The sequence below is a fragment of the Trichoderma citrinoviride genome (genome assembly GCF_003025115.1).
Source record: "Trichoderma citrinoviride strain TUCIM 6016 unplaced genomic scaffold BBK36scaffold_16, whole genome shotgun sequence".
Classification (NCBI taxonomy): Eukaryota; Fungi; Ascomycota; class Sordariomycetes; order Hypocreales; family Hypocreaceae; genus Trichoderma; species Trichoderma citrinoviride.
Window position 1 is genome coordinate 268,558 of NW_020194724.1, and position 26,155 is coordinate 294,712.

General features: G+C 55.2%; 8 protein-coding genes across 8 annotated transcripts in view; 4 read left to right on the forward strand and 4 right to left on the reverse strand.

Moving 5' to 3' along the window:
* Positions 1–205, reverse strand: part of BBK36DRAFT_1144604 (glycosyltransferase family 17 protein) — a gene marked incomplete at both ends in the record, with an annotated part of 1,161 nt that extends 956 nt beyond the window's left edge. The window contains one exon of the mRNA XM_024893687.1: positions 45–205. Within this exon, the coding sequence (XP_024745913.1) occupies positions 45–205 (161 nt within the window). The remainder of the gene's footprint in view (positions 1–44) is intronic.
* Positions 206–1,464: 1,259 nt separating this feature from the next.
* Positions 1,465–2,600, forward strand: BBK36DRAFT_1172357 (hypothetical protein; the record flags this gene model as incomplete). Its single annotated transcript, XM_024895710.1, has 4 exons — positions 1,465–1,528; positions 1,582–1,840; positions 1,894–2,068; positions 2,160–2,600. The coding sequence occupies 4 exons, from the start codon at positions 1,465–1,467 to the stop codon at positions 2,598–2,600; spliced, it is 939 nt and encodes a 312-aa protein (XP_024745914.1).
* A 1,433-nt stretch (positions 2,601–4,033) lies between these two features.
* On the forward strand, positions 4,034–6,165 carry BBK36DRAFT_60550 (glycoside hydrolase family 37 protein; the record flags this gene model as incomplete). The annotated part of the gene is made up of 2 exons (XM_024898344.1): positions 4,034–4,194; positions 4,290–6,165. 2 exons carry the CDS (start codon positions 4,034–4,036, stop codon positions 6,163–6,165), a joined length of 2,037 nt encoding a protein of 678 aa, XP_024745915.1.
* A 442-nt stretch (positions 6,166–6,607) lies between these two features.
* On the reverse strand, positions 6,608–8,438 carry BBK36DRAFT_1184520 (hypothetical protein; the record flags this gene model as incomplete). Its single annotated transcript, XM_024896402.1, has 3 exons — positions 6,608–7,560; positions 7,630–7,759; positions 7,887–8,438. The coding sequence occupies 3 exons, from the start codon at positions 8,436–8,438 to the stop codon at positions 6,608–6,610; spliced, it is 1,635 nt and encodes a 544-aa protein (XP_024745916.1).
* Positions 8,439–13,157: 4,719 nt separating this feature from the next.
* On the forward strand, positions 13,158–13,692 carry BBK36DRAFT_1136498 (DUF74-domain-containing protein). The gene is made up of 2 exons (XM_024892999.1): positions 13,158–13,275; positions 13,333–13,692. Exons 1-2 carry the CDS (start codon positions 13,167–13,169, stop codon positions 13,680–13,682), a joined length of 459 nt encoding a protein of 152 aa, XP_024745917.1. The 5' UTR covers positions 13,158–13,166; the 3' UTR covers positions 13,683–13,692.
* A 959-nt stretch (positions 13,693–14,651) lies between these two features.
* On the forward strand, positions 14,652–17,486 carry BBK36DRAFT_1172360 (hypothetical protein; the record flags this gene model as incomplete). The annotated part of the gene is made up of 2 exons (XM_024895711.1): positions 14,652–17,298; positions 17,404–17,486. The coding sequence occupies 2 exons, from the start codon at positions 14,652–14,654 to the stop codon at positions 17,484–17,486; spliced, it is 2,730 nt and encodes a 909-aa protein (XP_024745918.1).
* Positions 17,487–18,209: 723 nt separating this feature from the next.
* BBK36DRAFT_1128552 (clathrin heavy chain-like protein) lies at positions 18,210–23,500 on the reverse strand (the record flags this gene model as incomplete). The annotated part of the gene is made up of 4 exons (XM_024891633.1): positions 18,210–18,560; positions 18,626–22,858; positions 22,926–23,297; positions 23,414–23,500. 4 exons carry the CDS (start codon positions 23,498–23,500, stop codon positions 18,210–18,212), a joined length of 5,043 nt encoding a protein of 1,680 aa, XP_024745919.1.
* Positions 23,501–24,935: 1,435 nt separating this feature from the next.
* On the reverse strand, positions 24,936–25,933 carry BBK36DRAFT_1172362 (hypothetical protein; the record flags this gene model as incomplete). Its single annotated transcript, XM_024895712.1, has 2 exons — positions 24,936–25,476; positions 25,554–25,933. 2 exons carry the CDS (start codon positions 25,931–25,933, stop codon positions 24,936–24,938), a joined length of 921 nt encoding a protein of 306 aa, XP_024745920.1.
* Between the last annotated feature and the right edge of the window lie 222 nt (positions 25,934–26,155).

The window sequence follows — 26,155 nt, forward strand, 5'->3', positions numbered from 1 at the left end:
CGCAGAAGGCGCGCGCCTGGTCCGAGGCGTAGAAGCCCGCCGACAGGTTGAGGCGCGGCGGCAGCGAGTCGCCCAGGACGAGGTCGAGGTTGGAGATGCGGCCGCGGTCGGGGTGCGGCGCGAGCAGCGGCTGGCCGAGCAGCAGCCACAGGGACAGGCTGAGCAGCCCGGCGGCGAAGACGAGAGAGGCGGCCCGGGACGTCATTTTGCGGGCGGGCGGCTGCTCATTGCACCTCCGGGAAGAAGGCTGGAGGAGATGGGGTGAGAATGAAGCTGGGGAGAGAAGAGGCGCTGTTGCGAGTTGAGGCTGGAGGTGAGTTTTTTAGGTGAGACGAATCCGGACAGAACCATTACGAGTACAGCATAGCTGACCAGTCAAGTCAGCCTGATCTGATGGCAGCACTCATGGACGGGACGGCAGCTGTTTCTTGTTTCGGTCAGAGGGCTGGCCAAGAGGAAAGCAAGGGTCCTGTGTTTGACTCGTCTGCAATGTACATCACGCTGCTCTTTTTGCGCACATCTTGCCGCTCTGGCGCATGATTTGCACGCGCGGCATTTCGGAGAGGATGGCGGAAGTGGCTGGGCATGTCCCTGATGCTACTGGGAGACGCTCGTTCACGGGGGAAGACACTAGGTGGTGATTGATGTATTGATCGATGCAATTGAAGCAACTGATGAGAGGGAGAGATGGAGAAAAAAAAGATGAATGAGGTCAAGTTATCTGGGAGACGAGACCTTTATATGGGACATCAACAGGGCTGGATAGGGGCTGTTGAACGCCAAGCAGGCTGCTGTGCTCAGTCGCCCTGCTGCGGTGCGACACGGCGCTGAAGATGCCTGGCGGGGCTGCAGGGGTCAAGAAGCTGTGGAACAATGCAGAATGGCCCTGCTTCTTTTGACTGATGAATGAGTCAATGGTGAATTGGTGAGGAATGGTGTTAGTTTCTGATCTAAGTGGAAGATGAAGAGCAGTGTGTATATGATGGCCTTACGGAGTAGTGAATGTTCCCGTTCGCCAGATAGAGGAGCCGAGGATCACTGCATGCAATTCAATCAACCTCGTGTGTCAGCATCAGATCTTAGTCTACCAGCACTCATAAGCTGGCAATCTCACGATCATCTCAACGGACCCGTAGAAAGGGCGTCGACTTCTCGGAGGGCGCAATCGACAACCATCCGGCCCGGATCCGAAGCGGAGCGGAGCGGCAGATGGTTTAGCCTCTGCAGAACCGCGTCCTGGCCTGACTGACTGACCCCTCCACCAGGTTTAATCTATTTTGTACATACATATTCGCATCCCCCCCTCCAGGCTGATATCAAATGAGGGGCTCGCTCTCCTCTCTGCATCTCGCCTCGGCCTCTCGCTCACGGCTCTTCTCTTTCTTCAGTAGACCAACTGTCAACGTCAACTGGCAGCAGCAACTCTTGGGGCGACAAGTGATGAGCATCGCTTCTTCCGCAGCCATGGGAAGCGCAGAGACGAATGCCTGGGTGGGCGTCAAGGGCCCCGGATCGCTGGACCTGCGAAGTGAGCATTGGACGAGAGAGCACGACGAGCATCGAGCAGCTGACATTCCGCAGGCGACGTCATGACGGTCCCGACCCCGTCCATGCTGGCCGCCATCTCCCGGTGCAGCCTCCGCGACGACGTCTTCAACGAGGATCCCACCACCCAGGACCTCGAGGCCCACGTCGCCCGGCTGGCCGGCAAGGAGGCCGGCCTGTTTGTCCTCTCGGGCACAATGGGCAACCAGGTGGCCCTGCGAAGCCTCCTCGTCCAGCCCCCCCACGGCGTGCTGGCCGACCATCGCTCGCACATTATTCTCTATGAAGCCGGCGGGTGTGTTCCCTATCAACCTCCTCCTCTCTCGTATCATATTGATAGGGAAGCAGAGTATCCTCCCTGACTGGCGCAACCGTCAAGCCGGTCGTCCCCCGAAACGGCAATCACCTCACCCTCGAGGACGTCGAGGCCAACGCCGTCATCAGCGACAACGTCCACGACTGCCCCACGCGCGTCATCAGCCTCGAGAACACGCTCAACGGCATGGTCATGCCCCTGAGCGAGGTGCGCCGCATCTCGGCCTTTGCGCGCCAGCACGGGCTCGCTGCCCGACTTCTGCGCCCTCTTCGACACGGTCAGCCTGTGCTTCTCCAAGGGGCTGGGCGCGCCCGTGGGCAGCATCATCGTCGGCGACAAGAGGACGCTGGCCCACGCGCGGTGGACGCGCAAGTCGATTGGCGGCGGGATGCGGCAGCCGGGCTTCATCACGGCCGTCGCGCGGGTGGCCGTCGACGAGACGTTTGGGACCCAGCCCGACGGCAGCGACGGGCTGCTGAAGCAGTCCCACGAGATGGCCAAGCGGGTCGAGGCGCTGTGGACGGGGCTGGGCGGCAAGCTGGTGCACCCGGTCCACACCAACATGGCCTGGGTGGACCTCGAGGCCGCCGGGTGCAGCGCCGAGAGGTTCATCGAGCTGGGCAGGGAGGAAGGGCTGGCGCTGGGGGGAGGACGGCTGGTGACGCACTACCAGGTTGCGCAGAACGGGGCCGAGGTGCTGAAGCGGCTGGAGAGGCTGTTTAAGAAGGTTTTGGCTTAGACTTGGGCTTGTGAAGGAACTTGTATATACTGTGACTGTGATGAGAAGAAGAAAGAAAGAAAGAAAGAAGAAGGAAAGTATCGTGAGATTTGTGGAGTGTGAGTTGTGATGGTGTTTTGCTCGGTCTGACATCCCGTCGTCAGCCATCCATCGATAGCTTCGGTCAATTGAGACGAGGCATGTCACCGTTGCCACTGATCGTCAGACAACCATCAGCCACCACTGGGGGAAGCTTTTCTGGAAGTCGGGCTTGTTGCTGACGGTTTCTTCTGCTAAACTGACAGTTCAATCTACTAAGTTGAATCACATCACGAGGAGACACGGGAGCGGATAGTCCGAGGCTGTGTGCTACTAGATAGAGGTAGGTCAGACGGTTAAGCTTGTACTTTGGGTGAACGCCTTTTGACGTCATGGTCGGAGATGCCAAGTAGAACAGATGCAAGATGTGGGAATATTCTTTGCTAAATCTCCCTTATATATGTATATATCAAATATATGTCTTGCTGAAGTGCAAGATAATACAGGTGTATTACATACATATTCCTGTCCGGTCTAATTGGATCTCCCATGGGCGATACAGGTTGACTGAATCAAACATCGCGGGTCGTATCACTTGCATCATTATATGTTGGTTGTTGGAGCGTGCATGTAAGAGTTCGTCAGATGCAAGAAATGCTTATTAGCGCAGTGCGGGGGTGACTGGAGTCTGGACCCAGCGCTAAATGTCTTGGAGATGCCGTGGAGGGGATGAGAAATAAGGTAGTAGTCTCGAATGAACAACTACATAGTGGTGATGTCGACTTACAACCTCATCTGGTGTTCACTTACAAGCCACTTACATGGACATATCGCGGCCCCTGACCAGAAATGAAAAACTGGTATAACCGGAGCTGAGCCCAGTATCTGTCAAGGGGCCATTGTTATGAAATTGGAGATCCATTCTTACCTTCATTACTTGTACAACACTTGACCAATCCGTCGACAGATCATCCTCGCCATCATCCCCAAACGGCGCCCAACACCACCAAAGCCTCATACGACATCGCCTCCAAGCCACACACCCTCCAGCATATCACCATCAACCCGTTCTCCCCTTTCCCTTACAGAATGCCAAGCAAATCCCGTGCGAATGGGAGGGTGTGTGGACTTTGCGGGAAACTTGGCTTTTCGGCCAAGAACTCACATTGCCCATATGCTGAGCCTTTCTGTTTCCGTGTTACTAGCAGGTTCTCTCTCGGGTCGATCACGAATGTGATAGTCATAGCCTGGACAACAACACCGCACGATATATATATAAGATCCCCCCTTCTCAACAACCCCCCCCCCTCTACCTCTCATCCTCCCATCTGTCGTCATCGTGAAATCTGCAACTCGCTGCAGACAAACAAAAGGTTGTCACAATGCCTTCTTTCCTAAGGCCCCTCGCAGCCCTCATGGCGGCCGCTGCATTCATACACATGGATGTAGCCCACGCCCTGTACATCAATGGCTCCGTCATCGCCCCCTGCGACTCGCCCATCTACTGCCACGGCGACATCCTCCGCGAGATCGAGCTCGCCCACCCCTTTTCCGACTCCAAGACCTTTGTCGACATGTAAGTTCAGCCCCAAAGTCAAGCCCTCCCCCCAGCCTCGCCATAACCCTCATCAAGTGTCATCAAGCTCACACAAACTCCCAATGTTCAAAAAGGCCCGCAAAGAGACCCCTCTCCGAAATCCAAGCAGCATTCGCCAAGCTCCCCAAGCCCCTCACAAACTCCTCCTCCCTCCAATCCTTCCTGGCGACCTACTTCGCCGACGCCGGCGGCGAGCTCGTCCAGGTGCCCCGCGCCAACCTCTCCACGAACCCGTCCTTCCTGTCCAAGATCAACGACACCGTCCTCTCCCAGTTCGTCACCCAGGTCATCGACATCTGGCCCGACCTCACCCGGCGCTACGCCGGCGACGCCGCCGTCACCGCAAACTGCTCCTCCTGCCCCAACAGCTTCATCCCCGTGAACCGCACCTTCGTCGTCGCGGGGGGGCGCTTCCGCGAGCCGTACTACTGGGACTCGTACTGGATCGTCGAGGGCCTGCTCCGGACGGGGGGCGCCTTTGTGGGCATCGCCAAGAACACGATTGAGAACTTTTGCGACTTCATCGGCAGGTTTGGCTTCGTGCCCAATGGCGCGCGGCTGTACTACCTGAATCGCTCGCAGCCGCCCTTGTTGTCGCGGATGGTCAAGGTCTACGTCGAGCACACAAACGACACGAGCATCCTCCGCCGCGCCCTCCCCCTGCTCGTCCAGGAACACGACTTCTGGACCAGGAACAGGACCGCCGACGTCCGCCTGGCCAGCAACAACAAGACATATGTCCTCCAGCAATACGCCGTGCAAAACACGCAGCCCCGGCCCGAATCCTTCAGGGAGGACTTCCAGACGGCAAACAACCGCTCCTACTTCGCTGCGTCAGGCATCATCTACCCGGAAACGAAGCACCTCAACGGTTCCCAGATGGAGGACTTGTACGCAAACCTGGCCACCGGCGCCGAGAGCGGCAACGACTACACGGCGCGCTGGCTGGCCGACCCCTCCGACGCCATGCGGGACGTGTACTTCCCCCTGCGCAGCCTCAACAACAAGGACATTGTCCCCGTGGACCTCAACGCCATCCTCTACGGCAACGAGCTCATCATCGCGCAGCTCTTCAACCAGACGGGCAACACCACCGCCGCCCGCGAGTGGAGCGCCCTCGCCGCCAACAGGAGCGCCTCCATCCAGGCCGTCTTCTGGAACGAGACCTTGTTCAGCTACTTTGACTACAACCTCACCTCGGGATCGCAAAACATCTACGTCCCGCTCGACAAGGACGCCGTCGCCCTGGACAGGCAGGGCGCTCCTCCCGGGCAGCAGGTCCTCTTCCACGTCGGCCAGTTCTACCCCCTGTGGACCGGCGCCGCGCCCGAGTACCTCAGGAACAACCCCTTCGCCGTGACGCGCATCTTCGACCGCGTCAAGAGCTATCTGGATACTCGACCGGGCGGCATCCCCGCCAGCAACGTCAACACGGGGCAGCAGTGGGATCAGCCAAACGTCTGGCCGCCGCACATGCACATCCTCATGGAGAGCCTCAACAACGTCCCCGCGACCTTTTCCGAGGCCGACCCCGCGTACCAGGACGTGCGAAACCTGTCACTCAGGCTCGCGCAGCGGTACCTCGACTTTACGTTTTGCACGTGGCGCGCCACGGGCGGATCGACCTCGGAGACGCCCAAGCTGCAGGGCCTGACGGACCAGGACGTGGGCATCATGTTTGAAAAGTACAACGACAACTCGACCAACGCCGCCGGCGGAGGAGGCGAGTACGAGGTCGTCGAGGGCTTCGGCTGGACCAACGGCGTGCTGCTGTGGACGGCGGATACGTTTGGCAGCCAGCTCAAGAGGCCGCAGTGCGGGAACATCACGGCGGGGCATCCGGCGCCGTCCAAGAGGAGCGCGGTGCAGCTGGATACGTGGGATGCGAGCAGGGTCAAGAAGTTCGGGAGGAGGGCGGAGGGGAGAATGGGGAGGTTGGATGCGTTGTAGAAGACACAAGGGTTTATATTGTGTAATCCTGTGACTGTAATCATTTCCATTCTGCGGTTTGACGTAGACAAAAAGCATAAAAACATACCAACGCAGCTAACTGTAGACGACAAAGTTTGTTGTAAAACAAAAAGAAACAAATGTTGCATAAAACACAAAATGAAATGCCATATCGTGCGTGTTCTCATCGTCCATATCCGTCATCCTGCAAAATATCCGTCTTCTGACAGTTCAGCTCTCATCATCATCCAACAAAACTCGACTCCTCTTCATATCATATAAATCGTCTACTAAACTTTCAAAAGTCATAAGATAGAATCGTCATAAAAGATATAAAAACGACAAGAAAAAGGAAAATATGACGAAAAGTAAAGTATACCAAAACTGAAAAGAGAAACATAAGAACCCAATCAAACACGGTCAAGCAACGTCAATACTTACCTTACTCGAGCTCCATCTCCGCGTCAGCCATGGGCCGCTCCTTGAACTGGAGCCAGTCCTCAAACCCCTCGATGCTCTCATACTGCGGAAAGCTCTCTTCCACCGCTTGCACACGGTCGGGGTACCACACTCGCATGGTTCGCATGTGTTCTTGTTCATTGGGGGGCAGTCGTCGTCTCATGTAACAAAAGTACACATAAAGAACCTGGCACAAGCTTTTGATTCGGCTCAGACGGTTGCCAGGCACACTACCGCCCGTGTCGCCGTCTTCCTGAGCATCCATCTCATGCTCTGGTGTGGCAGAGAGAGACGCAGCTGCACGCGTCTGCTTCCATTGGACTAGACGCCGACGGAGCGACAGCAGTGTGCGCCCAACATCGAGAACAAGCTCGGTGCAGATGCTCGGGTTGCCAAGGATCCTCTTGAGATGGTCGTAAAAGTGAAGCTCCAGCTTGCGTCCGATGATCCGAGACAGCTGGGCTGCGACAATGATTACCTGCCGATGGTACTCGTTGCCTGGGCTGAGCAACGTCTCGGCCCCGCCATTGGGGTTACCAAAGAGAGCGCCAGAACCCTTGGGCACCAAGGAGTACCTAAACCAGGGAGCCATGTCGTCCAGCGCGAGAAGCGCACCGCACGAGTTGTCGTCCAAGGGCTGGCCGCGGCCGTCTCTGATACAAGCCTTCCATTGGTCATGCCTCTGGACCTTGAGCCCGTCAATGAACCGTCGGAAAGGATGCGACACGGGGTTGGCTGTCGAGTTGATGGATACCCAACAGGCATGGAGATCGAGCTCATAAAGCATGGTACCCCCAGCGTAGACACGGATCATGTCGTGGGTTCGTTTCAGGTTGTCGACGAAGCTGAGCATATCTCCAATGTGAATCTCCGCAGGAAGCTTCATCGGCTCTCGAAGGCCGGTCAAGTGGTTGATAGGGTAGACGGCGTGGAGAGCTATATTCGAGCACGTCAGTAAAACTTGGCAGCATATCAGGATACACGGTTGCAAATGATGTCCCTTACCAAGCAAAGCCGTGCTACCTTGCTGAACAAGCTCAAAGAAGCTGGCCGGAGCGCACACAAACGGCTTGGGAGCACTGCTGTGGCTGCTGGCGCACCGCTTACAGTCTCCTCCATCTTCTCGGCCGGCACACTAACAAGCGGCGTGTTAGCAATGACCTCTGTGGCATGGATATATAGGCTCTTTGTTGTATAAAGTGCTCATAAGTGATTCCAAAGTTGGAAAATGATCCAGTGCTTCAGTTCGTTCGGAGGCTTACCATAACCTTGGCCATCTTGCAGCCGATACACACCGTCCGGTCGTTGCGTCTTTTCGTCGCGAGCTCCCGATTCTTTTCATCTAGAGGCCCAACGCGCTTCCCGCGTGACGACGACTTCGCACCTTTTGTCCCTTCGGTGCTCCCAGTATTGCCATCAGCCGCGTCTGATGTGTACTGACGAGACCTTGAAACCGAGACAAGCCCGCTAGAATTGCGTCTTCCGAAGGAACCCCGGCTTGGAGACCGATCCGGTGCCTGGGAGCCAGGGCTACCAAGGAGAGTAGAATGCGACTCCGAGACACGACGGCGGTGTGAAGCGCCCGCAACTTGCAAGCCCTTGCCTTTGCCCTTGCCCTTGCCCTTTCCCTTGTCTTTCCCTTTGCCTCTGCCTCTACCTGTGGGAAGGGGGAATGTAGCAACAGTAGAAGCTGTCTCCGACGAGGTATAATAGTCTCTCCTTGCCTCAACACTTGACGGGGATTGCAGATCCGCTGGGAGGGTGAACGTAGCACTTCCAGTGGCTACAATGTTTCCTCGTCCTGGCTGGCCCATGGCATTATATGCGGCCAGGTAAGGGTCTGCAGAAGAGCCGCTTTGAGCGAGGTTTGGACTGTTCCACACGGACATATCAACCAGAGTATTGTCCACAGCTCCTGGGCTGGAGATGACGACCGCGGGGCCGCCATCTTGAACGAGATGTCCGGAAGGATCTCTTGGGCTGGCGTGGTAGAGCTCAAATGCCCGTGGCAGGCTTGAAGACAGGCAGGCCTGGGTGACTGAGTCGCTTGATGGGCTGTCAGGTGGACGTAACTGCGGCGACCTCGACGTGCTGAGTGATTCCTGAAACGAAACACCATGATGCAACGGGGAATAATTGTCCGAATACAGAGATTCGAGCTCAATATCTTGGCCCACGTGTTCCTGAGCTTGCGGAGCTGCACAAAGCGCCAGTATCTGGGCCTGAAATTCATGCTGTGGCTGATGGCTGTGGCCGAGGTTGTCCCATCGATGCAAGGAGCCGAAAAGAGACCCATCGTCATTGGCTGCACCGGACTGTCCTCGAGTCCAATCAGGAGAAGAACCAGCTGAGCTGGGGAAAGAGGAGTCGAATGCAAGTTGTGGGCTGCGCAGACTGCTGGCCAGATGATGGGGAGTCTCATAGGAAAGAGAGAAGTGAGACCTTATAGCCTGGGATGGGTTTCTGCTCCTGGAGAGCCTCTTGGATCCGAAAGTCCCATCGGCCGCGGCCACGAAGCCCCTATGTTTGAGCACAAATTAGCCGTGGCGATATCAGGGCGCAGGCAGACCGTACTAATGAGTCGCCATCAACTAGTCAGTACTTACTCGTACGAGGTGTCGTTTGGGGTTGCCTCAAGCATGTCACTCCCACCCGTGAAGGATGTAAGATGCCGCGAGTGTGAAGCCGCGTAAAGTTGAAGAGCTTTCTGAGAGTCCATGGCTGATAAAGGCTTGGATGAATATCTGTTGATCAGAAGTTGAAAGGAACAAGAACGAACGAGAGGCAGATTCGACACAGCTTTTTATTTTGTCCAGGCTGTGTCAAAAAGGCGTGGAGCTCAGTCCATACAACCCATGCCACCAGAGCCTCGCCTCATCTTGTTAGGCAAACGCTGGGCAGCACTCAAGCACACTCGCCTTTCGGTAGAGTGCCGCGTGTGTTTTCCTTTTGCATCTGTTCCAACCCCTGCTGCAGCGCTTTTTGGGGTGGTCTTCGTCCATGTACACCCGCCCACCAGGAACATATCCTCCAAGGGCATATCCACAGGAGGCTCTGTGAGGTGTGTTGGACGAGTGTGTGCCAGGGCAAATGCAGGTCCGTAATTCCAGCCATGCTCATCGACAATGCTTGAGCTGGCCAGTTGACATAGACACATCTCTATGACAACAGAGATCAACTCGCGCTGCCCGTACTGCTGTCGCCATGATGCGGCTCTGCGCGGGTTCTGCAGCTGCATGTCCTTTGTCTTGTGAGTGGTCGAGAATTCTGCCCAACTCAACTAGACGGCGCCCCTCCAGCCAGTGACCAGCAGCCGCGACCTGCGCGCCAGGCGCAACCAGGCGTCGAGATCATCGTGCGCGCAACAGCTCCCACGCTTTCTAATCGCTTTCTTCTCCTTGGAGCGCCAGCCCCTGGGGGTGCAGCTTTTTGCTGAAGGATCCATCCAGACCGCCCCTCCAAGTAGCTTTGGGGTTGATGGGTTGCCTTGGCGAGAAGCGTGGGCTAGTAGCCGTTGCCTTTCCCACCTAGGGGTGTTTGGGAGGGTGTGGACCGGGATTCCGTAGGTACAACCTGCAGGGGAAAAATTTTGGTTGACCGGTATGAGGCGCACCGTTTTTCTCCGATCTCTCAGTGACGTGCCACGTCTTCGCGATGGAGTTGCTGTCACTGATATATTGCTGTATAGGTAGCTGAGCCACCTGTAAGTCAGATAGATACTGGTGCACAGCCAGAAAAAGAGCGATGGGTTGAACAGACGACAGCAAATCGAGCCTTGAGTAGGTGGTTCACACGCGGTGATGTTCAGTGCTTGCCCTCAACCAGTGTAAGTGCGCTGGCATGCAGAACGCACACAAGTATTCCGTACAGGTAGAAAAAACGTACTTGCTGCGCATTGCTGGATGAGCTGAGAGTGCCACCGGCGAGATGCTGCGCGATCCGTTTTCGTTGGAGGGCCGAATTCGCATACGGCCAACGGTTATTGGCGCTGGTACGGAGGTCGGAGCAAGGCTGTGAGCTGCAGCAGCTTCGGTCGCCACCCAAAGAGAAGGACGACGAGGGAGTATCCTACACGCTACCGAGGGATAGATCTGTTAGCTGACACATTGAACTCCCATTACGCACCGGGCAGCACATACCACGGCTGGGCGGCGTTGGCGATGTGATCCAAAAAAAGAGATGAGGGCAACCCCCAAACCCTTGGTCTCATGGAAACAAGCTTTCTCCCGCGTGCGAGAACAAGGAAGTGTGGCCCGGTGCCCGCATATCCAGATAGAAGTGAAGGCTTCAGGTGATCCAAAACAGAATACTTTTGTGCATAATCAGAAGGAATTGGCATCGGCCTACCCGAGACTTGTAAATGCCGCGCCGTTGTATGGACTGAATGATAGTGAACCATGACTCGGTTTCGGGCGCCAAGAGTGATATGTCGTCGGAAAGCAACCGAATCTACTCCAGACGAGGTGTGTTCCGGCCCATCTTTCATGGAGACTTCCCCATGATATGTCATAGTATGATGGAGTTGCTGTCAGTTTTGCAGCTGGAACTCCGTCAAAGACGACCGATCGAAGCGGTAGAAGTGGGGGAGCTCGGGGCCGGGGGCGGGACCCATGGTTCGAGCCGAGGTGGAAGTCGATGGCGACGAGCCGAACCAGCAAGCCGGGAGGCGAGCATGGAACGAAAGCAACCTCGTTTCGTCAAGAGCCCCATGATGGGGGAGGTGGATCAAAGATGCCCTACTCAGCTGGGCAAGGGTTGTCGCCGGGCGAGATCTTTTGTTCCGTAGCTGGCGGAATCCCCCAACTGAGTAAGGAGACAAGCTCTGGACACCGGCTTGAAGTGGGATGCAACGCTTGGCAGCGGTATATCGATGCCTAAGCCATCCATCTGCCATTGTTACCGGAGAGGATTGTGTTGTCCGGCCCAGAAATAGCGTCATTGCCGCGTTGCGACAGGTTGTCGGTGTCTCCAGAATAGCAATCGGTAGAGGAGAGATGAGACGACGAGAGTTGGGGGCCAGACTATAGAGGCAGTTCCGCCATTAGTACGGAGAACGGAGTGCGGACACACGAGAATGTTCTGCCGAGGCACGACCTGCGGAGAAAACCCATCTCTATTATACAAAGGTGCTTGGGCTAGGACTTTGCAACTGACTCGGTCCAATCTGCCCTTTTGCTTCGAGGCCTCTCGGGCCTTCAGGCATCCCATCTCTTACCAGCATAGCTGCTCATACCATGGCAGTCTTCACACAGCAACTCTATAAAGGCCTCGTGGAACTTACACGGCAGCCATTCTCACCTTGCCTCGGCGAGCTGCATGTTTGGCGGCCAGGTGACTATCCTTTGGGATGCCCTGTTCAATCATCGTCGAGTTTCCATTCGCTCAATCCCATTGGACCAGCCAGAACGTCTCTAAGCCAGTCTCTTGTTGTGGCGCGATTTGTCGGGCTGCTCCGAGGGCTGCAGCTTGTGGCGTCGAGAGGCCGGCCACGTATCAAAGTCGCAGGGATGAGCTGCATGCAGGCTGCTGCGCCGCATTCTGATGTGCTCAGAGGAGAGACGAGAGATGGAAGGAAGACAACAAAGACAATGCGCCTCTCTGCGATGCGGCTTGGACTGTGCCGGACAAGGCTTCAGCTGATTGAACAGTGGGTGGTCTCGACTGATGTTTGTTGCAGGTTTTGAATGTGGTCCGAGTTGAAGAAAGAAGGAAGTGAGGTGCTGGTTCAAATTGGTACCTCAGGTCTTGAATTTGGTACCTGCTACCTATTGATCAACCCATACGTACCGCCGCTACCAGGACACATCCGCAAACCACCAACCTGTCTTGGGTGCATCGACTCCTAGGAGAATTTAATGTACCCGCTCAAGTACTAATTAATGTCCCGGGAGTAATGCCCCGTAATCTGTCAGGTACGGATCTAGGTCGGACGAACTTTGTTGCCCATCAGGCTGTCACATGCAGCATGACTCTTGGTTTGATATCATGATGACCTGGACATGGCAGCACTTAGCAGCAACATGTACCGTAGATGTGCCTGTACTCAGGCGATGAAGACGCTAATGTCGAGCTCTACGACATCTCGCATGAGAAAAAGCTTTCTCTCCATGTCTTCATGCGTGAAATTCGGGAAATCGCTCTCAGTCTTTACAGCTTCTGCAGGCTCGGCTGGCTTGTTCAACACACCAGAGTGCGAGCAATACGGCGGTTGGCTGTCACCCCTGCAGCAGGGCTGCTCTAGGCCGTGGCGCTACCACTGGGTTGAACGGAATAGGCTGTATAGCGCGCCCCGGCTCTCGCGGAGCCGTGCTAGAGGCCCTTTCCCCCAAGCCATGCCATCATCAGTGAGGGGATTCGGGGACGGGCAGTGATGAAGGATGTTAGTGTTGATGAACCGATCATGAAGTCGGCCTAGTGTATAGTTTCTGGAACGAGAGGTTGAAGTATAAGAGGAGCTACACATCTAGTAAACGGACTATTAGCAGAACGATGAGTTGAGCCAACCGCATACTCTATAGAGTTCATAATACAACATATCCATCATGGTCTTTGGAAAGGACAGAGAGCCCAAGTCGCAGGAGCCAGCAGAGATACCCAGCCATCTCACTGACTTGCACTGCTTCACAGAGACTGAAGGCGTGGTCACCACCAGTAAGTCAACAATGGACATCCATCAAGACAACATGCTAATAATGGAACAACCCTCAGCCATGATGGATCTCCCTGGTTACCGCATTGAGCAGGTTCTCGGAACCGTCTATGGCATCACTGTGCGATCGCGCAACATCGGCGCCAGTTTCGGTATGGCTCTCAAGAGCATGGCTGGCGGCGAGCTTCGCTGGTTCACGTCCATGCTGTATTCATGTCGCAACGACTCCATCAGCAGAGTGGTGGACGAGTGCAAGAAGAGGGGGGGCAATGCCATCATTTGCCTGAGGTTTGATGCCGGCGATATGGGTGGTTTTGCGCAGACGGCGGCGTATGGGACAGCGTGCCGAGTAGTCAAGATTGACGAGCATGTCACCGTACCACCCCAGCTACAGGGAGCGGCCCAGTAATAGACGGTAGAAGCCTCGCGTAACTCGCCGGAGGTGGGTGAGATATGGCCCTAGATGAGCTGAATCTTAAATGCCACGTTCACCTGGGGCGAAACTGTGATTTGTGACTTGTGAGACTTGACAAGGCTGCGGCAGACGAAGATAGAGGTGGTATCCAAAGCACGAGGCAACAGAAATGTTTCTATTTTGGTGTCTTCAGCTCTTCACTCTGTGTTATTTCTTGTCGTCGTTGTCTCTCGTATATGCTAGGGATTATTGATCAGTGGCGAGTATTCAGCTTCACCTTGTTGTCCCGTATCTATCAACTCAAGTTCAAAGACCAACACGGAGAGCAAGCAGCTGAGAGAGAGCCGAGAGAGCCTCCAAGGCGGCTCAACCAAGATGGATGCGGGATACGGCAACTCCACTTGGTGACGATCTCATGCGGAGCCGCTAAGAAGCTGGGGACAGGCGAATGGCAGCTTGGCATGGGCTGTGGCGCAAGATGCAGATGCAGCTGCACGACGGACGCCTCGTTGTGCGCTGATTTGGCAATGCAGTCAGACTGTTGAGATTGTGAAGCTTGGATAACTCATCGCTGCAGATGGCTATGCCGGCGTGAGCTGGCAGAATTGGGCAGGCGGTGATGCCTATCGGGCGGGCTGATAACCGACTATCGCCCGGCTGGCAGCTGATCCAATCAGCGAGCTCCATCGCGTGCTTCCGTCTGATGCCAACGGCGACAATACAACTAACCGTCTCTCAATAGCGACATCACGGCCGGTGCTTGACCGTCCGTTTCTCACTGCTTGCTGCAACTGTCATCGCACCTCCAGCCTCGCGACCTTCACCGCCTTTGCTGGTCATCGGCAGACGAAGTCACTATCCGACTCGATACCTTACGATGGTGCACGCCCTTGTCCAATCCGCCTGATACACGCAATCCCCCTTCGATTGCCAGCCCCCTGCGAGAGTCACACGTCCGCAGCCATGGCGCCGCGAGCCTCAGACCGACCCCAGCGGTCCCCGTCGACAGACTCGCTCTCATCCGTCTCGACTACTAGTATCGTCTTCGACCGCATACAAGAGGAGATGGAAAAGGGCGAGGTACCGCCCAAGGCTCGCGCCAGGCTTGGGTACTCTGACGTGTACGCTGAGGATCCCCTCAAGGATGAGGCCTCTGACGATGCCGAGACCGAGGCTTTCCTGGGCTCGACTGGAGCTGCGCTCCAGCGCCGGCCAATGGATCGAAAACTGCGGCGCATTCTCTGCATAGGCGCAGTCCTTTTTGCTGCTGCCTGGCTCGCATCTCTCGCCGTCTTCGTCTCTACCGGATCGTACAAGCACGCGAGCGATGTGGAGCATGATCCAGACGCCGACTTTCGAGGCTCAGGCAAGCAGGTTACCTTGGAGCAACTGTACAACCGCTTCTGGTCGCCCAAGCAAAAGTCCATCAGCTGGATTGCAGGCCCTGATGGCGAGGACGGCCTCCTGCTTGAGCGCGGAGCCTCGGGCAAGGATTACCTCGTCGTCGAGGATGTTCGGTCAGCTGTGGGAAATGCAACTGCCACCGCTGCTACTGCAGACGAGAATGCCCAGGTGGCAAAGTCTCGGACCCTAATGAAGCATGCCGACTTCGAATTCAATGGCCAGAGCTACCAGCCCCAATGGCTTCAGCCCAGTCCAGATCAGAAGAAGGTCCTCATTGGCGTTGCCCAGGAGCACGTTTGGAGACATTCCTTCACAGCCATCTACTTCATCTTCGACGTGGAGACGCAAACCGCTGAGCCCCTCATTGCCTCAGACGCAAAAGCTCGAGTTCAACTTGCCGGTTGGAGTCCTAGGAGTGACTCAGTGTCCTTCACCCGAGACAACAACCTCTACATCCGCCGCCTTACCGGCGACGGCGACATTGTCCAGATCACCAAGGATGGCGGACCGGAATACTTCTACGGCATCCCTGACTGGGTGTATGAGGAAGAGGTGTTCAGTGGAAACAGTGCAACATGGTGGTCTGAGGACGGCAAGTATCTGGCCTTCCTCCGAACCAACGAAACCGGCGTCCCCGAGTACCCTGTGCAATTCTTCATCTCACGCCCCAGCGGCCACCCTCCGCCCAGTGGCGAGGAGGCGTACCCCGAGGTGCAGGAGATCAAGTACCCCAAGGCGGGCGCGCACAATCCGGTGGTGGACCTGCAATTCTACGATGTCTCCAAGGGTGATGTGTTTTCGGTCAGCACCGGTGACGAGTTTCCCGATGACGACCGCATCATCAACAACCTCGTCTGGGCCGGTGACAAGGTTATTGTCAAGCAAACCAATCGCGTCAGCGACATTCTGAAAGTGATCCTCATCGACGTTGAAAAACGTCAGGGAAGCACCATCAACACCATTGATGTCAACAAGATTGACGGTGGCTGGTTCGAGATTTCTCACTCCATGACCTACGTACCAGCCGACCCTGAGAATGGGCGGCCAGAGGATGGCTATGTGGATACCGTCATTCACGATGGCTATGAACACATTGGCTACTTTACGCCTCTCAACAACTCCGAGCCCATTATGCTCACCTCCGGTGCATGGGAAGTAGATGATGCCCCGTCCGCTGTGGATCTCGCCAACAACCTTGTCTACTTTGTAGCCACCAAAGAGTCTTCCATCCAGCGTCATGTATACTCTGTGAAGCTCGACGGTTCTGACCTGCAGCCTCTCACAAACACGTCCGCCGAGGCCTTTTACCGCGCCTCCTTTTCGTCAGGAGCAGGTTTCGCGCTGCTGTCCTATCGCGGACCCAAGACTCCGTACCAGAAAGTCATTTCCACGCCCTCCACAACCATTGCATATGACGTTGTGGTTGAGGACAACGCTGAGCTCGCCGATCGTGCCAAAAGACACGAGCTCCCTGTTCTGAAATACGGAACTCTTGACCTCGGCAACGGAGTCGAGGTCAACTACCTCGAACGTCGTCCGCCTCACTTCGACCCCAAGAAGAAGTACCCCGTCCTCTTCCAGCAGTACTCCGGCCCCGGCTCGCAGCAAGTCACTAAGGCCTTCACCGTTGACTTCCAATCCTACGTCGCCTCCAACCTCGGCTACATCGTCATCACCGTCGACCCCCGCGGCACGGGCTTCCTCGGCCGCAAGCACCGCGTGCCCGTCCGCTCGCAGCTCGGCCTCCTCGAGGCGCAGGACCACATCGCCGCCGCCCGCCACTTCGCCTCCCTCGACTACGTCGACGAGTCCCGCCTCGCCATCTGGGGCTGGTCCTACGGCGGCTTCACCACCCTCAAGACGCTCGAGCAGGACGCCGGCCGGACATTCTCCTACGGCATGGCCGTGGCCCCCGTCACGGACTGGCGCTTCTACGACAGCATCTACACGGAGCGGTACATGCGCACTCCGCAGGAAAACGACGAGGGGTACAACCTGTCCAAGATTTCCAATGCCACTGCGCTTGGAGAGAATAAGCGGTTCTTGCTTATGCACGGCGTGGCGGACGACAACGTGCACTTTCAGAACTCGCTGACCCTGTTGGATAATCTCGATTTGGCGGGCGTCGAGAATTACGATGTGCATGTTTTCCCGGACAGTGACCATGGGATTTACTTCCATGGGGCGAATCGCATTGTGTATGATAGTATGTTGCCTCCCTCCCCTTCCCTCCTCCGTTCCCTTCTCCCCATTTTGTCATCTTCAAATATAGGAGATATCCTAGACGTGGCTGGCTGACGATCCTTTGCAGAGTTGAATAACTGGCTCATCAATGCTTTCAACGGCGAATGGCTCAAGGTTTCTCATCCTAAGCCCATCGCTAAGAAGGCATGATTGTATAAACAGATTGTATGCTTTGTTTTTGAGGGTTTAGTGTTGGGTACGGCGTTTGTTATTACTAGAGCCTTTGGATATGATTCAATAGAAGTGTTTCATGATGGCAGCCATTGACAAGTTGCTGCGGCACGTGAAGTGTGATATCTGGTGCAATAGCCTCGTATTTGGCCTCCTTAGATATACATGCTGTTCTATATCATCGCTCGCATCGAAAAATGACCTGAAGAATCACTCCAACAATCAACGCCCCATCACAAAGAGTAGCCAGTCACAAATCAAGAGACACAAAAGTCATAGGCAAATAACAGGAAATAGACTGCTGTATCATACACATTTTGCCCCCCTCGCAGGTCTCTTTCCCGCTCCACCAGTGAGTCAAAAAGAATAATTTTCTTTTCCTCCTCCAATCTAACTGCAAGGAAATAAAGCTAAAGTAGACAAAAGAGGTCCGCGACTAACAGAACCCCGAGCCCATGCCTCATCCAGGACGAAAAGCCCTTTTTTATCTCTAAAATCATTATTCTTAATGAAATAGTATAAAAAAAAGGCTCACAAAGCAGCCCATCCATATTGCCCCTTCCAACTCTCCATACTTCGCTCGAATATGCCTGGACTTCGTAAGAGCTAGCCATGCGGCGACACAAAATAAACAGGATTACACATTACGTGTAAGGGGTACTTCGGCTGCGTTTCGACCCGTTGCCGAACTGGCACTTGCATCTAATAGTTGTAGCCAGTAGGCTGTGGCACAAAACCATTAGCTTGGCCATATGGGGCTGGAGAAACGCTTCCACCGGGACCGGCGGTAATCATAAGTCGAGCACCGCCCAGGATGGGGGTGTTGTCCTCGGTCTTCTCATGGTCCTTCTCCTTCAACTTGCGTGCCTCATTGTCAGCCTTGAGCAACGAAATCTCCTTGGTCTGCTGCGCCAACAGGTTGATCATGTATGGCATGGTAAAGTCATTGAGGCCGTTGCGCCAGGAGAGCTCCAGAATGAGGTCGGGTCGAATGAGGTCGTAGCATGCATACAGCATGCCGGTGTAGCATTCGCGGTGGCCAATGTCGACAAACTAAATCCATGTGTTAGCGTCCTCCACAAGCAGAGCGGGTGAGGTATTGTAAAGAGTGAACATACGTATCTGAGAAGCTCCTCCACAATCTCGGTCTTGGCGGAGATGGCAGCGGTCTCAATGGCATCCTTGTAGAGCTTATCCTGCTTAGACAGGGCAATGGACTTCTCCCAGCGCTTGTTCTTGCGGTAGATGCTGGCGGCGATCTGACGGAAGAAGATCAGGTCGTGCTTCTCCAGACGAGAAGCCAGCTCCATAGCATCGTAGTTGTCGTAGTTTTGCACAGAGTCGCGCAGGGTCTTGTAGTCCTCCTCTTCGATCAGCAGGTCGTTGACGGCCTCGTTGACGATGCGCTTGTTCTGGCTCTGCACGTTCAAAAGGAACGGCTTGATGAGCGGCAGACTGTCGTTCTTCTGGAACATCTTGACAACGCGGTTAACATCGACACGGGGAGTGAGGGCGGCCAGGAGGTCAGTGAGCAGCGACGGGTGCTGCTCGACATAGAAGCGGATCGCACGGTAGTAGATTTCCAAGTTGGCAACCTTGACCACGATCTCCTTGAACTGTTGGTGATCCCACGAGTTCTCGGGTCGCTCGATAACGGTGAGCGCAGCGTTGTCGAACTCGTCGTAGTGGTAGTAACAGAAGACCAACTCGGGCCAGAGGTTGGCCTCCTCGCACGCTCGGATCATCTTGGGCATGTTGACTCTGGACCAGAAGATCTTGAGGTGCTCCATAAGGCGCTCGGGGTGGTACTTGGAGAGGGCAATACCCAGCTCGGTGAACATGCCCATGTGAGCGCGCTCGAGACCCAGGCCTTGCTCGAGAAGGCTAATGAGCTCGTCAAAGTAACCATTTCTCTCGTAGTCCTTGACAAGCTCCTGGAGCTGCTCCGCATCGACAATCAAGTTCAGACCGCAAATCTGGGCAAGTCGGAACTCCTTCTTGCTGACGCAAGCCTCGTGGACCTGCTTCCAGACCTTGATGTTGTTCGCCTTGCGGGCGCACTCGACAGCGGCCTGGTAGTCGCCGAGGTGAACCAGGGTAGTGGCCAGCTTGGCCCAGTTGGAGATGCTAGTGTAGAAGATCTTTGACGCCTCGTACAGGCCCTCCTCGTAAGCCTTGTCACCAGACTCCTCAATGTTTGCGACATTGGTACCGCGCAAGAAGTCCTCCAGCTCAGACAGCTGCTCGAGTCGTGCGTAGCAGAAGGCCAGAGCCGTGTCAATGACAGGCTCGCGCAGGGTCTTGCGTGCCATGCGGAGATACCTCACGAGCTCTTCGTTCTTACCAGCATGCGTGGCAATCTCAATTACCTCGGCGTAGTTGGAAGGATCATCGGCCTTGATGTAGGACTCGATAGCATCGGAGACACGAAGACCGTCCAGCTGAGCCTTGGCAACCTTGCTCCAAACCTCGGGCAGGTCGACATCTTCAGCATAGGCTTGAGCGCGGTCAATGCTGACGACATGCTCGATGAGGACGTTGACGGCGGCAGACTTGTTGTCAGCCTTCTTGTAGATCTCAAAGGCTTCCTCGAAGAGACCGACATCGATACAGGCTGTAGCGATTTCCTCGGCATTGTAGTTATCCAACTTGTGAATATAGTCCATCACACGGGCCTTGTCAGCCTTGGCGGCGGTGAACATGAGCAAGTTTTGCAGGTTCTGGTTGTCGCTGAACGGAGAGGGCTCGAGAACAATCTTCTCCAAGAGCTCAATAAGCTCTAGGGGCAGGTCGTTCTCCAAGAAGCAGGAAACGGCAACAGAGACCTTGGCGGGATCGGTGGACTCGGGAACGGCAGTAGCGGTAACCTGGTCGACAACTGAGCGCCTGTGGATGTTGTTCTCGCTGAGGACAAAGCGCCAGAGCTCAGGATCCTCACGCTCCAGTAGGTATCGAGCCTGGGCTCTGTACATGGAGTTTTCATTGGTGATGTTGACCAGCTCCAGATCGTTCTGGCCCTTGGAGTAGGCAATGTAGGCCAAGTTGGGATCACGCTTCTCACAGTACTTACCAACGACGAGGGTGTCATACTGGTCGTTCTCCTTGAGGAACTTCTCCGGGTTGTTGTTGGAGTCGATGTAGATCTTAGCCAGAGCGTTGTAGACAGCCTGCTGTTGGTTTCCGGCCTGGAGGGTGGCCTCGAGGAATGGCAGCAGAAGCTTCAGGCGGTTGCGTGACTCGACCTCGGAGACGAGCTGGTCGATGTTGATTTGGTGGGCATCGACAGTTGAGAGAAGGTCCCTGATAATCTTTTCGTCGCAGTCCACGTCGAGCAGGCCTCCAATCACGGCCGGGGTTCGGGACGGGTTGACGCGCTGAACATAGGCTTCGATGGCCTGGAACTGCTGGTTCTGATAGAGGAACAGAATCAAGTCATGCACAAAGTTGAAGCGGTCGCATACAATGATGAGAGGCAGCTGCTCGGGCAGCTTAGCCTCTTTCAAGAAGTTCTTCACCTTCTCGGGGTTGTAGTGAGTGCTGTCACGGCAGATGCGCTCCACCTCGTTGAACTGGCCCATCTTGGTAGCAGCCTCGATGTACTTGAAGTGGACGTCGGGGTCCTCGGAGAGGTTGACAATGCTGCCAAGGTAGTAGAAGAGACCTTCGGCAGTCTTGTACTTCTCAAAGAGGTCAATCAGACGCACGGCTCCGAGCAGCTCCGAGTACTTGGTGGCAATGTTGACAACAGACTGGAGGTTCTGGCGGATGTTGTGCTTCATCATGGCATCAAGGCAATTCAGAGACTGCTCGACGGAAAGCTTGCCAAAGAAGTTGGACAGCCACTCGGGGTTGAAGTTGGGAGTGCCGGGAATGTTGACAATGACGCGCTTGATGGCCTCGGGATCTTCATACAGCTCGAGCGCCTTCTGGGCCAAGCCGGCCTGTTCGCACAGCTGGGCGATTCGGCCCTTGTCAAAGTGCGTGAACATGTCGTTGCCAAGGATAGCCTCTGCTACCTGAGGAGCGTGCATCAGGTTCATCTCCAAAAGGCGAGTCTGGAGACGAGCGTGCTCGGGCTTGTTCTCCTTGAGGGCATCCAGCAAGAAAGCGGTAGCCTGCTGGACCATGCCCTGAGACTGGAAGATGTCGCAAACACGTTCCAGGTCAATCAGAGAGCCGCCTTCATGGTTGGCGAGGGCAGTAGCAAACTCGGTTCCCTTGTCGGGGTTCGTCCGGATGATGTGCTGGAGAAGCTGGAGATAATCGGGCTGGTATCCGGACTGAGCAGCATATGGCAGAATCTTCTCAAACTGGCCAGTCTCGGCAAATCCAGCAACGACCTTGTGGTGAACGCCGGCCTGGAGATAGACGCTCAGGGCCAGATTGACATCATACGGGCGAATCATGTCACCGAGCTGCTCAGAGCAGTCCAGCTTGCCCTCCTTGAACCACTTTTCGAGAAGGTGCTTTCGGTTTTGCTGCAGCACAGGCTGGGCCAGCTCAAGAGTTTCATGCATGTTCAGCGACCCCTTGTCAAGCAGCATTCCAAAGTATTGCAGTGTGACAGCCATCTGGCCTGGCTGGGTAGGGAGGCGCTTAAACTTCTCGATCGTCTCGGGGGTGCGCAGGAAGCCACGGGGCGAGCCGGCGGCAATCTTGGCAGCCTCGAGGTAGTTCCCGCTGTTAAAGAGTTGATCGAACTGTTTGGCATACAGGTTATCAGCACCTGGCAGGCCAGCTCTTGAAGCCAGCTTGATGGCGATCTCTGTGTTAGCGGGATTCTCCAGCAAGTAGGGAATGATGGTGGCATCGTCGATGGTGACGAAGAGCACCTGGCCCTTGCGGTTGATACCGACGAGACCCGAAGACGCATCATCGGCGCAGCTTGTGAAGATGGTCTCGCTGGAGATGCGGTTGATGAAGATGGACGAGCCCGTCTCGAGGTCGTAGAGGTGAATGAAGCCGTACTTGGTAACCATGAAGATGACACCGTACTTTTGCGACACCTGCAGGGCGACAGGGAAGTCGTTTGTGGCTTCGGGGGGGAAGAAGATGTCGACAGCCTTCTTCTGGAAGACTGGGTTCGAATCTGGGTGATCGACCTCGACAATGTGCAGCTTGGCGCCGGTGGCTGACCGCACGGCGAAACTGAAGATCTTGGTGTCCTGAGGCGCGCCGTCGAGCCTGAGGGTGCCGAAACCAGCAGCGTGGCCTTCGATGGCCTGGCTGATGCCTCGGTCCTTGGAGTAGAGCTGCATGGCGCCAACCACTCGGCCCTGCTGGGAGGAGATTCCCACCACAACCATCCACTTTCCATCGCTGTTAACTCGGTAGTTGATGATTTGGCAGCCCTGTCACTGCAAGTTAGTCGGAAGGCGGGGGTGACAAAACAACAGACGCTGAGAGAAATTGACGCACATTGAGGTTAGCGTTGCGCTCAAAGACCTTGACGGGCGCATCCTGGGAGGCGTCGTAGACGTCCCAGTGGTACACACTGCTGGTTGTGATGAGGCCCAGAGTAGACTCGCTGATCCATTTCCAGAACTGGACATCCTCGTTCATTGTGCACGACTTGAGCTTCTTCTTCTGCTCGAGGTCGAAGATCTGCAGAGTCCGTGACTGAGCCTTGAGGGCAATGATTTGCTTGTTCCAGTGCATGATGGCACTGTCGGCCTTGATAGGCCTGCGCGTTACGTGGTTGCCATTCTTGAGCTCGACAATGACAACCTCGGGCTGAGCAGCTTCGTTTTTCTTTTCGCGGATGCAAACGAACGAGTCCGACTCTAGTGTCTGTTTGTGGTGAAGCACACGCGAGGGTCAGCAAGCTTGATGCCATCGTGTCTTGTAGATAGCTTGGGGGCGCCAGCCGGGCCACATAGGAAGGATCTTAGCAATCAATGACTTACGCAAGAGTTGAAGCCGATAGACTGCGTGTCCACGCCCAGGCTGCTGAGCTGCACCAGCTCCTGGAACTTGATGGGTAGCGGCGCCATTGCGCCAGAGAAGCCAACAATCAGATAGTATGGGCCGTCGTCGACTCGGTACTCCTAGGGAAGCCGCTTGTCGAAAACGCCGCGGCTTACGGAGTCGATGCTGAGAGGAAGAGCTTGGGTCAGGCTCGCGGGGGGCAGTGGGAGGCCGTCGACAGCTTCCATGCGCCAGGCGGCACGAGCGGGGAGACGCAGGCGAGAAAAACGAACGAGGGGAAGAAAATGAAAAGCGGCAGCAGGCGAGCGATCGCGATGAGCTGCCCTGCCGATGAGATGGTGGATGATTGGCGAAGGAGGAGGCGTGTTTGGTTGGTGAGGGTTAAGGAGAAGTTGGAGGTCAAGGTGGCAGGTCACCTCTGTGTTCTTTCGGTGTTTGGCCAGCGAATGAGAGCATTAGCCTGCTGCTACTTTGGTACCTTGGTAGTAGCCTGGAGCCGTCGCAGCAACAGCCCACTAGAACAGAACGGCAGGCGCGAGGTGAATTGGAAGAGCAAGGTGGCAGGAGTGATTACGTGGAGGAGGTGGGGCCAGCTTGAACCAATCACTGCACATGGATGTCAGAAGATCCGTTCCGATCACGCTAAACCACACGTGAATGTCATCTGGCGGGCCGTGAATCGAGGTCGAGGCTGAGCTCTGGATTGGAGAGGCAAGCAATTGAGCGATTGTGAGAAGCAGGAGATGCAAAATAATGACCTGTACGAGTTCACATTACAGTCTACTCTGCACCTTTCAGTTTTATATCCGTCCATAGTCTCTGGTGGTTGAGCCGATGGTGATGATGTCCTCAGCTTCTCCAGAACTCGCGCACGGCTGCACGCGTTATTGAGCTCCCCCCGGTTTGACGCAACCCAAAAGCCGTTAGAACATCAGCCACTCGCGGACAGTCGTCTTTGGGACTCGAATTCCTACCTATTGCCTACCCTATCTGCCTATGATAGGCAGCGATATTCCGTCAATTTGCCAACTTCCAGCTGCGATTCTCTACCTCTGATGGGGACTTTGAAGAAGTGGCACTCCTCACACCCATGGCTGAGATGGTCTCAATTTCATGTCCAGTATGAAGTGCTGCAAAAGTGGCCGCAATTGGTTTCAGCTGTTCACCCTTGCTTTATACTGCCAGCTAAAAATACGGATACCCCGGTCAATGGTTCGGCTTTTGCGGAACAAGGCGACATGGACTTTGAGATTGAGATCATGCAGGGCTGCGGATACCTGAGCACTCTTGACTGCATGTAATCGCCTGCAAGGGGGTCAATAATGCAAAGAAGCTGACGAAGAGCCATCACTTTGATGCACTCGATGTACTTCAGAGTATTGGTTCGTATAGATGAAATCCTTTGGTCCGAAGGGTATTACTTTTATGTGCGTCTAAAGCTATCCACATGTAGGTATGGTGATTAAGGTAGGATATTGAAAGAGTTGGCGATTGGGAATATCAGCCGGGTAGTTCTATCGCATGATCGGGGCTTCTTTCATTCTGCGAGCCTTCCAGTTCTCTAGGTCCCCAGCCGCCCGTGAAGCGATGCTTGGTTTCGGGTCTCGGATCGTACCAAGACTGATTGGTATCTCTGTGCGGCCCCTTGGTTGGCGTCTGGCTGCCATGTGGTCGATTCCTCCTCAAAAGCAGGATAGCAACAATGCCGGAGATGCACAGCAGAGCAAGGCCACCAATGACGCCACCGACGATTGCTCCTGTATTGTTTGTAGAAGAGGCACCGTTGCTGGTGTTGTTGCCACTGCCGCCATTGGTTCCATTTGTAGGCCCTGCATTTGTTGACATTGAAGATGCACTCGTCGTCGTCTGCGCCACAGTCGGTGTTGACGTAGTCTCCGAGGCTGGGCTGGCTGGAGTAGAAATCGCGGTGGGTGTAATGAGATAGTGATCCGTCTTGGGGCTCCCGCCACAGCCAATATAAGAGTACGTCTGGTCGACCCCAAATGTCAAGAGGGCGGTAGAGCAGAATTGCTTCGATTTACTGCAGAGTCAAGTCATCAACAACCGCTGCAGCTCAAAGAGAGAATCCGTACCCAGGTACGGGAAGATGAGACGTACCAAGTAAATGTAGTCAACCTGGGGTTGTCGGTTTTGCCGCATCCATCTGAGCATGAGCCTTGGTCGACACAGCTTCCAGCCAAGCCGCAGTCGGTAGCTGCTACAACAGTGACTGGACAGAAACCCCAGAGGCCATTCGCAGTATCGACTCGACAGTCGAAACCAGGGTTGGCGGTGCGGAACTTATTGGGGTCGCCGTTTTGATACCCGCAGGTAGACATTTCTGTCTGTACATCAGCGCGTTTGTCGAATTCCGTTCCATTGCGTAGAGGCAGCTTTGCTGCCAGAGTGGGTAGTGGAATACTGAGATGCCGCGCTTTACTGATGCTAATTTGGGAGACGAAAAGGAGAACGGCGAGTATTGTCGTATATGCCGCCATAACTCTCATATCTTATACACGTAAAGGCATAAGAGGTCGCGTAGCACCAAGGTCGTAGCCGATCTGCACCAGAAGTGGAAGCGATGTTGAGAAAAAGCATCACTCCATGCTCGGGTTGTTCCCTCGCTCTTCCGTACTTATAGATAGCATCTTGTCGGGCACCCATACACCGCATATTTCCCAGCTATCACGACATTGACAGGGGCTTCAAAAGCTGTTGGT

Coding starts and splice junctions, on each gene's coding strand:
- BBK36DRAFT_1136498 (XM_024892999.1), top strand. CDS start 13,167: ATGGTCTTTGGAAAGGACAGAGAGCCCAAGTCGCAGGAGCCAGCAGAG. Junction 13,276..13,332: donor TGAAGGCGTGGTCACCACCA/GTAAGTCAACAA, acceptor AACAACCCTCAG/CCATGATGGATCTCCCTGGT.